The sequence below is a fragment of the Pleurodeles waltl genome, chromosome 8 (assembly GCF_031143425.1).
Source record: "Pleurodeles waltl isolate 20211129_DDA chromosome 8, aPleWal1.hap1.20221129, whole genome shotgun sequence".
Taxonomy (NCBI): Eukaryota; Metazoa; Chordata; class Amphibia; order Caudata; family Salamandridae; genus Pleurodeles; species Pleurodeles waltl.
In genome coordinates this window covers 1,402,277,837-1,402,290,254 of record NC_090447.1, presented here as the reverse complement: position 1 = coordinate 1,402,290,254, position 12,418 = coordinate 1,402,277,837, and the positions used below count along the sequence as shown (strand labels likewise).

The following is a 12,418-nucleotide window of genomic DNA, read 5'->3' as shown; positions in this document are numbered from 1 at the left end:
AATTATTCTGATGACCAGATATTTTTTATTGTCCCTTGTGTGTAGGTGTGCTGCAAGCACATCTGTTTGCAACGTTCTGAGAATGTGTGTATGTTCAACTGTCCAGAATTTATGGGAGAAGTCAGGATGTATTAAGTCATATAAGGTTTTATGCCTGATGCATAATCTGGAATGTAAATTCTGCCAAAATTTTGGAAACCCAGTAGGGAATGGAGCTTTTTAATGGTATTTGTCGGTTGTAACTGTGCGCATTTTTCTAAGAATTGTGGTCCTAGGCTCTTTCCTTTGCTTGATAATTCGAATCCCAGAAACAGGACACTAAGGAAGGCTATTTTTGTTTTCTTGAAATTGAATTTATAGCCTGAATTCGGCAAATCCTACAACAATGTGGGCTACCCTTCTTAGATGTTGCAATAGTTCGTAATCTGTAAGATAGATATCATCTACATAGGACAATGCCTCCTGGTTAAAAGTCGTGCAATATTAAAGTCACACGAGTCGTGAACAGTCCTGGACTGTTCTTATACCCTTGTGGTAAACAACAGAATTTTTCCTGAGAGCCTAGTGTGCTGAAACTTGTTAGGTCTCTACTCTCAGGTGCTATGTTTTGTCAGAAAAAAACATTGGAAATGTCCAGTGTTGTTTCGTATTTTTTGCGCACTATGTTGTTCATAAGTGCTGTGCTAGGAGATTTTTGTTAGCATATGTGCATGTATGAATGTTTTAGTGTCTGTAGTCTAAGACTATTCTGTATGAATAGCCCAGTTTAGCTACAGGGAATAAAGGTTTATTTATTAGTGAGACACAGGGTTCTATTACGCCCTGGTACTCTAGTTGTGTGAAGATTTCCCTCACGGGTGCTTTAGCATCATGTTTTACGGGATACTGAGGTTGAGGTTGGGGTTGATTTTTAACTGGAATTACAGGATAGGGGGAATCTTTATCCCACCCTACATGGTTGCGGTATAACACGTGTGCCTGCGCCAATGCCCAATCAATGGCGTAGGATTCTGTGAGCTCTTCAGGAACAAGGGGCAAGAAAGAAGGTTTGATAACTTCTTCCCCATATGGGCAAGTACAGACAAAGTCTGGTGGCCAATCCCTTTCAGCAGGTAGAATATCATATATATTTACGATGCGGTCCTAAAAGATTGCGTTGATTGTGCGTTCAATGTCTCCTTCTAACTGTAGCGTTACTTTGTACACCCTGTCAGGCGTGGAGACAAGCATGTCCGCAGTTTTCACCTTGTGAGAAGTAATTAGTTGCTTTCACCTCCAGATGCTCTTGAAGATTCTGTCAAACTATTGTGACCTATGCTGCACTGTCTAGCAGAGCTAGTGCCCACTTCTTATTCTGTAATAGAGCCCTGTTCTTGAGTGGCATGATGAATCGCAACTGCTGCCACTTTTTTCTTTTTAAATTGAGGTTTTGGTTGGGGAAGTTTCTCTTCATTTTTAACAGAAACTTCTGTTGAGCGTTGTGATTCCTGTCTCGGTTTCATGTACTCAGGCCCGTATTTATACTTTTTTTGCGCCGCATTTGCATCGTTTTTTGACGCAAAAACGGCGCAAACTTGCAAAATGCCATTGTATTTTGTAGGTTTGCGCCGTTTTGCGTCAAAAAGCGGCGCAAATGCGGCGCAAAAAAAAGTATAAATACGGGCCTCAGTTCTTTACTCTGACCGTCCACCTCTCTCACTGCATTTTTCCGGTGAGTCCTGAAAGGAACAAGATTGGCGTGTATCAATATATTGATATCTGTCAGGCGTTTTCATATTATCTCTAGTTCTGAGATTATATCTATTCTGTGGGGTCTCTGTATGCGGAGATTCTCACCTTTATTTTTTAGGTGTTTGTTGTTTTTTATGCCAGCCTTTTTTAGAACCCTCAGGAGCTTGCTTGGTACTATCTTTGGTAGATTTACCCTGAAACTGTGGTTTTGTGGGTCTGTCCCTCAGACTATCTCGACCAATACTAGGGCAGGTCTCCGCGATAATCTTTGGCAGCTCTCGTTCTTGTTCCTGTGGAGGAACGTCCCGGAGCCTCATGCGCACTGCTAGTGCAACTGCTTCCCCTTTAGGGTTACTTAATATGATTGAAGATACTGTGGCAAAATTACCCACCAAAATACCAGGAGTTGTTTCTGATGACTGGGATGTAAAAACAGTTGATTCTATGATGACTGAATTACAGTATTTTACTGTATTTGAAAGTGAGGATGTTTGTCAATCCAAAGAAAGTTATGGTGCTATGTTCTGCTATAATTATTATGGACACCATTTCATTCACAGAGTAAGTCCCCCAAAGACTATTTTTAATTATACACAATGGGATCATTGTCCAACTCCTCCACAAGGAAGCTCTAAAACATATTCTGAAAAATGTGCATATTTTTCTGGGCACAATGTTAAAAATGCTGAGTCATATTATTTTAAATTGCCTTTTGATGGAAAATGTACAAATATTACAGTATTCCTGCCCCTGCAAAATTTTACAAATCGCAAAAGTATATCAATGCAACTGAAGATCAGCTCAACGCGTGCATCCAAAATGGCATGTTTAATGCTTCACTTTCACGTCCTGGTGGGTGGTTATTGTGGCCAATAGATACCAATGGATGTCATAAACGTTTTGTAAACTCCACGGGGGGCTTTAGAACAAGTAGGCCAGACCCTCACTATGTGTCATCTGAGCATGCAGGTATACTAATGACATACAGTTTAGGGAAACTGTGCCAGCAATGGTTGAAGAGTTCCTCACTAGATGCTGTTAGAGAACACCTCAATCGCCTGTCTAACGACACTGATTTACAGGATTTCCTGTTAGGCCCCAGAATGCAACACAGAAAGCGCTTCTTATATGGAGTCTAGAAAGAAATATGGAAGCTTTCACAACAAGAAGCTGCCGCCCAGTTAAGGCAAATAGATCAGGAAAACTTACAGAAGGCATTAGCTGTTGTAGCTAATGAGATTAATACCCTGTCCGACCGGATATACACCTTAAACAACATTGTTTCTTCTGCAATAGACATAATACAAAGCACATGTCCTCGTTACACCATGGACAAAGTCAATTAAGATCCATTATGTAGTTGGGTTGGACACTACAAACACTGAAGGCAGGTCACGTTCCCTGGCAACACGTTAGTGCTAGGGACATATTTTCTACATTTAATTTAATGGAACAACAACAACTAACGGCTAAGAAAGAAGCAACTTATGTCATGTTAAATATTGAGAAATTAGAAAAGTCTCATTTTACTGTGACTGAAATACCGTATGGTGAGTGGTTAATACACGGGGTCATCAATCTGCCTATTTCAGCACTTCAACTCACATTCCGCTTAAAACACATTCCAGTGGGCATATATGAAAGGCTAGGAGATAGTTACATCCATGAGGTGTGGGAGCTACCCTTCTCGTAGAAATGTCTCAGTGGCATGAAAGAGGTCTTTCCTAGCAGTAATGAATGTGAGACTTCTGTCAGCCATTCAATGGTTTGTAAACAGCTGCGTGTAATGCTTTGGCAGCGAACTTGGTTTGTTATCTGAAGGGAGTACTAGTCCTTTTGATTAGACCTGCATGCCAGGTGCTCTCGAATGGCAGCTATGTGCTCCTGCGGGAATGTACTTTTTTCTCCTACACGACAAAGGGATGTAGCTGAGATTTGGCCCCATATCGCTACTTCAAACTTGAATTTTGAAAAGTTGAGCAGACTCAAGGCTTTATTGTTTCAAAAACATGTGGCGCACACATCTGCACGCGAGACCTATGCGCTTCAAGTTGAGAGGTCATCGGCAGAGATACAGTCCCTTTTTAAGTACTAACTTTCCAAGACACTTTGGTGAGCTTGAGGGACAGATATTTAATGCGGCCAGTACTACTGGAATCGCTAACTTCTTTAAGGCTGTTGGTTCTGGTTTCGTTCACACCTTCTCCTCTATATACGGCTTAATACCTTCAGCTATCCACTCAATATTCTCCAGTATTTTCAGGGGGTTTTCGATAACTTTGGCTATAATATGTGGCATCTTGCTGTTGCTACTTTTTCTGTGCAATGGCTGTCCTTCGCAACAAGGAGGACTGAAAGCGCTTCCACTAGCGCAGCTGTGTCGTGAACGCATGATGCAGTACTTTGGAGCACCATTCCTGAAGCATTTGGAATGTGACTGGTCTCTGTCATTCAGACCGGTTTTGCATTGTGTGCAGCCCGTGTTTCAGTGCCTCTGGTGCACTTTTGAATGTGCACTGAAAATTTGCCTTTCTACGCAGCGCTTGCTTTCATTGGATGTTGATCTGTTGATGTTCTTGCTGAGGGCTCATTACCAAACATTCGCGTTGAGGGTGTGTTTGCTACAGGAAGCTGGTTATGAGTTGCCCTTTGTGGATTATGCATCTCTAAACTCACTGTTGGGCACACCACGGAATGCTGCTGCCTCGGCTGGAGCTCAGGCTTTGGAACACGAATGCTCCTTGCTTTTCCTTGGCGATGAACTTTCTATTCTACCACCTGCCGAACTGGAGGATTTCCTGTCTACAGTTATCCTGGATTCAATTGGCGACTTTAAAAATGACTCTGACTGTTGAAATTTGGCTTTTCTTGATGCAACAATTAACATTTTAAATTTTCTTTTTAAATACATGCTCAAGTGTCTTTTTAACTTGTCATTATTGGCATTCCCATATATATATCTATATCTATATATCTATATATATATGCGCCTTAGGATACATTTTAGTAGCTTTTACATATATAATTAGGCTTTGAACCACTTTTGAACTGGCAAGGGGAGAGTAATGTGTAGCCATTTTAGTTATAGCTTTACACACGTTATTTTAGCAAACTAGGCCTGCCGTTGTGCCCTTTAACCTAGATATGTTTTATTCTAGCTTTGTTATATTATTTTAATAACAGCCACATTTGCAGCCTTGTTTTATTTTCTCTATCTAGTTGCTCCTCGCCTAGGTCAACACTGCGTTCTTAAATAAAGACATTTCTTTCACTCTGTGCTTTCTCAAGGCTGCCGGCAAAAGTGGTACACTTTGTCTCCACTGTTCACAGAAACATACACACTTTTACAGGGATGTGGATCTTGTTTGGGGTCAAGGGCAACAAGTTTTTATGTTTACTTTGTCCTTGGGACAAGTAGGCCCAACCCACTGCAGCACAAACCCTTTGGCTGCCTGTTTACAGAGAGTGGAACTCTCTACAGTTGAGGTAATGTGTTTCCAAAAGATAATGCTGTTCGAACTTGTATTTATGGTTCATTATTTGAAAACCTTCATTATTAGGGTGAGTGCTGTAAATAAATGTTTTAAGGTCACACTTCACTACTGACATTGGTTCCAGTACAAATAAAAAAAACGTGTATATACATGTTTGAAAAGTTTAGGCTATGAGGCTAAGTATAATGCTCCCAGAATGCTCTCTGATTAGATGCAAATGAGGTGTCATTTAGTAAAATGTTTTGATGCATGCTAGTATTTCCCAAAAATATTTCTAATGGAAAATCAGTGTAACCATTTTCAACACGATTATGGGAAGCATGAAAATAAACAAACACTGACAAGGCCAACTGATCTGACATATTTTTATAAGTCTTTTAGTTTCATCAATGCGTGTCTTGTTTTGACATGGCTTTTGTAACACTTTATTGTTGTGGGAGCTACCAGGCCCTCAACATTGTAACAAACACTGGCAAAAAAAAAAAAACATTTTTGAACTCTAAAAGCACACGTTGCCACCAGTGGCATAACAAAGGCCCCGCAGCCGCCCTCCAGGGGGCCCCTTCAGCACAGCACCTGCCCTGAGTGAGTCTGGAGAGGGGGCTCCTCCATGTTCTTTGCAAAGGGGCACCCTCCAGTTTCGTTACGTCACTGATTGCCACTGTAGTTCCTGACACTGAACAAAACTACTTTGTGTGCCAATATGCTCCTTTGTGGAAGAGAAGAATGCGATCACTCACAGTAAAGCCAGCCGAAAGAGAGAGAAATAGAAGTTTAATAAAAACAAAATGTCTTTAACACCAGACCTAATTAGGGACCAAGACCCACATGTAGGTAGCTTTTTGCATGTCGCAAACAGCGACTTTCGCTGTTTGCGACGTGCAAAAAGCACATTGCGATGCACAAACCCAGTTTTGCGATTCGGTAACCTGGTTACCGAATCACAAAACGGGTTTGCGACTCGCAATTAGGAAGGGGTGTTCCCTTCCTAATTGCGACTCGCAGTGCAATGTAGGATTGTTTTGCGAACGCGGGCGCAAACCAATCGCAGTTTGCACCCATTTCAAATGGGTGCTAACACTTTCACAAAAGGGAAGGGGTCCCCCTGGGACCCCTTCCCCATTGTGAATGTCACTGTAAACATTTTTTCAGAGCAGGCAGTGGTCCCCAGGACCACTGCCTGCTCTGAAAAAATGAAACTAAAACGTTTAATTTTTCGTTTTTGTAATGCATCTCGTTTTCCTTTAAGGAAAACGGGCTGCATTACAAAAAAAAAAAAATGCTTTATTGAAAAGCAGTCACAGACATGGTGGTCTGCTATCTCCAGCAGGCCACCATCCCTGTGAGGCCGCCATTCGCAAGGGGGTCGCAAATTGCAACCCACTTCATGATTATTCATGAGGTGTGCATCTGCGAAGCCCTTGCGAATCACAGATTGTGTCAGGGACACCATCCTACATTCGGATTTGCGACTCGCAATTTGCGGGTCGCAAATCTGAACCTACCTACATGTGGCCCCAAATTCTTAAAGAAAGTCACAAAAGTGCACCCATGGTATATGTCGTACCCCTATAAAATATTTGTGAACTGTATTTTAGCATGGGTAAATACGCATGTGTAGATTTGCTCATGTGAAAATCTATTGAGCATTTGCAAGTTCATTTTCCCTCCAGCCACTTTCTTCCCAACCCTGGAAGAAGTTCTAATTCTGCCATTGTCAGGAGTAAATGTCCAACCTTTCTTATTATGGGAAAATATTAGAGAGAAGCTGGTGAAGATCTTAAAAACATGCAGGTTAGTAGGTTTGCAGACTCAAAGGCATTCCAGACCTGGAACTATTGCTTACTGCTTCCTCCAGCCCCAGTATGCAGATCTGTACAAAGGTGGAAAAATAAGGAAATTGCTACAGTAGGGATTGAAACTGCAAGTATTCAAGCCCTACTATGGTAGTAGCCCTGGCATAATCAGAGAGGCTATTATCAGAGCTCTTACATAATGAGATTGCTGCCATAATTTGGCGCCACACTACATGGCACCAAAGGGACAAGTAGATCTTTTTACAGGACAAGTAGATTTGAGAAGCAACCTGTCCCGTGGACAAGTAGATATTTTAATAAATTCCACACCCCTGCCTTTTACGTCGGGATCCTTTCTTGGAACATATGCTGTTTTATTATAAAAACACTACATTGACCCATGTACGTTAGAGGGAGATTCCGTCCAGATGACCACGACTGTATGCTGATTGCTGAGTGCTTTGGTACAGCTGCATATGTGGACTACAGTACTCTTGCTCAGGTATGAGGGATGATGTCTTCTGAGGGGGAAACCGAAAGGGCAGAATTAGAACTTAACGTGCTGTGCTCTAACATAGCCTAGGTAGAAACTATCTATACAAACCCTAATGACAATATGGTAGTGTTATTCTTGCATGTTACTCTCCTTGTCACTTTTTTAATCCTGTTGTGCTTCATCGTCCTAGTTATCGCAATACATGCTTTATTATATAAGATGCAGTTACTTCAATAAAACCTTAATGAACTTTACTCTGCCTCTGATTGTTGTTGCATATGTGAGACTAATGTAACTGAGAGAAACGGATGAGATCTGAGTGACCACGATTCCCCTGAGGAGCCATTCATGTCATGCGCCTAGTTGCCCAAATCATCCCTGCTCTTGGGTGGAGATGAGGCACTGCTAGTTAGGCAGAACAAACCCGGATTAGGTTGACTGGTGTCACCTGAGCAGGTTCAGACTCAGTCCCCCGCAGTCCAGGCAACTCTGCTGCCCAAATCCAGTAGTCTCATTAGGATAATGAGAACCTACGCGGCAAGCTGTCATGTACCCCAGACGTGTATACAGAGACAGACAGAGGCACAGAATGGTTAAAGTATGAAAATGCCAACTTGCTAAAAGTGGCATTTTCAGACTTAAAATTTAAAATCTGACTTCACCATAAGTTGTGATTTTAAATTGTGAATCAAGACACCATCCTCCAAATTTCTATCTTTTCCCAATTGGAAGTTACACTTAAAGGATGGTTCAAGGTAACTCCAATGTTAACAGGCCTTGCAGTAGTGAATATTTTTTTAGTAGTTTGGAACTACCTGGACATGATATACTTAAAAGTGCATGACCAACATTTTAAATATACTGCACCCTGCCCTTGGGGTTAACCAGGGCCTAACTTAGGGGTTACGTATATGCAATAAAAAGGAAGGCTTGGGCCTGGTAAACGTGTACTCTTGCCAGGTCGAAATGGCAGTTTCAGCCTGCACACACATCCTCTGCAGTGGCAGGCATGAGACATGGTTGAAAGGCTACTGCGAGGGTTGCACAATCAGTGATGCAGGCCCACTAATAGCATTTAATTTACAGACCCTAGGCACCTGTGGTGCACTTTCCTAGGGACTTGCAAATTAATTAAATATGTAACTTGTGGAGACGCAAATGTTACTATGGTTTAGAGTACAGAGCACCTGCACTTTAGCACTGGTCAGCAGTGGTAACGTGTCCGAAATCCTAAAAGGCAGCAAAAATTAAGTCCGAAAAACAGGAGGTCAGAGGGCAAAAAGATAGGGAAAACCACGTCAAGGATCTCAAGTCTAACACTATGAAATGGTGACTGAAACTTGGTTATAGCCTCTATATGCTTACATGACTTCTTATTCATTTCAGGAATATGGCCTTGATTTCACCCACACTGTGGGTCCTGAAATATGCATAAATCGTTTTCAAACTTGCCAGGTGCTCACCTTCAAATGTTGCAACCATTCTGCTTTTGCATTTTAGATCTGCACCACACCAAAAAACTGATTACTCAATTTGCAACTATCTCTTGCAATTAAGAGATTCCCTACCAAATGTGTCAGTCGGATAACAACATAACAACTGATAGCAGCCATTCAGGGAAACAACCAGGGGAAACTGGAGAAAAACCAATAATATTTTCATGAGGCCCAATCCAACTTCTGTTCCCTCACTTTGAAGGGTGGACTGTAACATACACGAACACCATAAAGGGACATACGTAGCCGATCAAAGCTGCCATTGTACTGCTAACCATGACCTGTGTGTCATTCTGTCACACTTCTTCATCCATTACACCACTAGACGCTGCAACCCGTAACACCACAACAGTGCCCTGGTGGTGACCTCACACAACATGAAAAAACTTCCAAAACAGGCTCAAAACTAGATTAACACTTCCCAACCACACACTCTCAGAATAGTCTGGTCTTACGGGCAGTACCCCTGGGAGTGGGTCTCCCAAGAACTCCTTCAGACTCAGCATTCTGAAATGCCAACAAAAGAAAATCAGACAGACTTGATACACCATCAAACACCACAAAAACCCAGCGAGGACTCTTAGTGCAGCCAAGGAACACCACCCAAAGGAAGATCAGGAAGGCCTTTTGTAGCGCCACCAATGAAACATCCAAATGTAGACGAGTGTAAAGGTGGACTTGCTTCCCACACTTCCTATGGCAGTGAAAAACTCACCATTCCCAGAGATGAGGAGAGCCACTTTCGCCTTCTTAGGCCCAAGGAGCACTTTTTCTGCATCAGTTGAAAAACGCTGAGAGTGCAAGCTGGCCGCCTGTAAGGCACTCAAAAGATTGTAGACCTCTGCTTGTGAGGATCCTGCAACAAGCCATGAGAGAACAGGAGATGAAGGTTGCCTCTGCTACCTCAGTAGTACACTGCCATGACAGACAAATCTAGGGCTGTAGTTATCTCCTGCATACAAGTGTCTTCAGAGAGGCTAAGGGTGAAGAAAAAGACACTGAAAGTGAATATGAGGTGTTCCAGTTTTCCGTGTTCTATGTAATAAAACTGGTTGTAGGGGAGCAAAGTGCTTGTTTCACAAAAGGGTCTTCAGCTGTTATTTTATTTTCTCTAACAAACATAACCCTTAGTCCCACACTCTAAAATACACTCTTGTCTCCTTGTAAAGACGTGTGATTAATAAATTAGCGCTTTTTAGAGTTTGAAAATGTTTTTGTATAAACAGGGGGAGTGCAATCGAAATTAGGTGAGAGCAGACGTCAACAAGGGCTGTGTGCCTTTTTGCTCCTTTGTGGTTGTTGGCTGATAAATCACAGGCAACTCTAGTAAATACATCTTTACAGCTAGGTAGATTCCCAGCTACCTCTTTTTGACTTACAACTACTAACCCCTAACTCCTGGCTTCCACTTCTCAGGCCCCCTGCCCCAACTCGTAATTCCAGAAACCAACATTTAAAGCTATAAGAATCAGCTAATTCCAAATTTAAAATATTGCAGTCTTCGAAAACCAGAAACTCCCAAATCCCTGGCCCTGGCAAATCTAAATTCCAACTCCAGTTTCCTAGCTCAACAAAGAAATCACAACACCAAGGTAACAAAGTCACATACCAACATATGCAAATCATAAAGATGTTCATTGCTGATTCGTTGCAGAGTTGTGGCTGTGATTTTCAGCCCCCTGTATTTTCACTCTCCAAAGTATTCTTGTCATCTGTAGCCATATAACCACATCTCTCTCGCTCCATCACCCAACCATGTCCTTTCATTGAAGCCATCTTTTGATTGAAACACTTTATTCACTAATTCAAGCCCAACATTTCACAACGCACAGAGATGATCTGCATTCAGCTCATCACATTGTGGCCCCTGTGAAATTCTTCCACCTCACTCGCTGCTAAACCTAATGGAGTACAAGGGGTCGAGGTCACCTTTACTGTAATCAGGCTCTCTTCTGCATGGTGTACAGTCGTGCTATCCTGCCCCGAGTGCCTGACTTGCGAGAACCTGGTATGCTGTTTTTTTTTACCTCAGCCTCTTTTTTTTTTTTGCACCAAAGTTTATAATTTTTATCACATTCACCATGCAGAATCCATGATTAATCAGCAGTTAAAGTATTACAATTCCTTATAAGAGACCAGGCATAATGCAAAGCATATCGGTGCTACAACGTATCATGCTTACCCTCACTGCTAAACAACCAGTCCATCAACATGAACATGCTCCCAGCCTCGTGCCCGGTCTGTAGGTCGCATTCACACCATCTCGTTCACAAAGAATGGCCACGTGGGTCCGTTATGTCCCAAGTCAGAATCATTAAAGATGGGGAACAAGGGGAGGAGCATCGTCCCTCCGGCACCTTAGCCATTCACCGTGAGAGTAGTCTCTGAACCAGCATTTTGACCCAGTCTGCATTCGAAATGGAAGTGCCAATGTCAGCTGCCCAGGTTTCCCTGAGACTGGCAAGGGGAGTGCACGTGTCTGCTCGGTATGCCACATATAAGCTCATTAAGGCTTTGTACCTGCCAGTTGATGTACACAATACATGACAGCCCTGAGCGAAAATGCAGCTCCTCCTGTCCCCGCCACCACCCTCGCAGTGGTGCAGTGACCGCCCCATGGAACAGGAAATGACCCACGGCCCGTGGGCCACGGGTAAATCAAGCACCATTCTTAGGTCCTCAAAAGGCTGCAAGACCCCGGCGTCACACAAATCCCGTGGAGATATCAGCCCCAGAGCCACCCGTTCTCCTAATTGTTGAGCTGTGTAATTGGGTAAAAAACGTGCCGGCCACTTGAGGGGTATTACCGGGGTACAGGGAGCAGCCACTCCTGTTCTCTGCAAGTATGGCACCCAGCAATGCTTGGCCACTTGCTGCAATATAAAGGGCTCCACCCGGGCCTTCTTAGGCTCCAGCAGGAGCTGCAATAACAAGGGCAGCGGTGGCACGCCTCCCTCCACAAACCGTCCTCCTCTCACCGCAGCATCTGTCCACCTGGTTACCCATTGCAGCCGGGCCACCAGATAGTATGCCTCAAACTCAGGAGCAGCCAATCCTCCATCCTGGATTGGACCCTGCAGTTTTACAACGGCAACCCGGTGGCGGCCGAAGCCCCGTAAGAGATCTACCAGCAGGAAGTGCATCTCTCTGAATCTGGAGCAGGGAATCACAACAGGGAGTGTGGCGAAATAATATAAGCCAGGGCAACGTAATTATCTTGGAGCTTGCTTTTCGCCCCTCCACAGGGATAGGAAGAGTCCTCCAGAGCGAACTGACCCCTGGAGCCCTGCCGATGTTACTGTCAAATAATGCAGTCTTAGTTCAGTATAGCTGCACCCCCAAATAGCGAAAGGTGGTAATCTCCCATTGTAATTCCCCAACCACTTGAGGGTCCCCTGGGGTCTC

The 12,418-nt window shown here is 43.2% G+C and overlaps 1 protein-coding gene across 1 annotated transcript in view; it reads right to left on the bottom strand.

The window, feature by feature from the left end:
• The window catches only part of LOC138249601 (trifunctional purine biosynthetic protein adenosine-3-like), a 249,449-nt gene that overhangs the window by 65,096 nt on the left and 171,935 nt on the right, over positions 1 to 12,418 (bottom strand). The window contains exon 18 of the mRNA XM_069203543.1: positions 9,729 to 9,869. Within this exon, the coding sequence (XP_069059644.1) occupies positions 9,729 to 9,869 (141 nt within the window). The remainder of the gene's footprint in view (positions 1 to 9,728; positions 9,870 to 12,418) is intronic.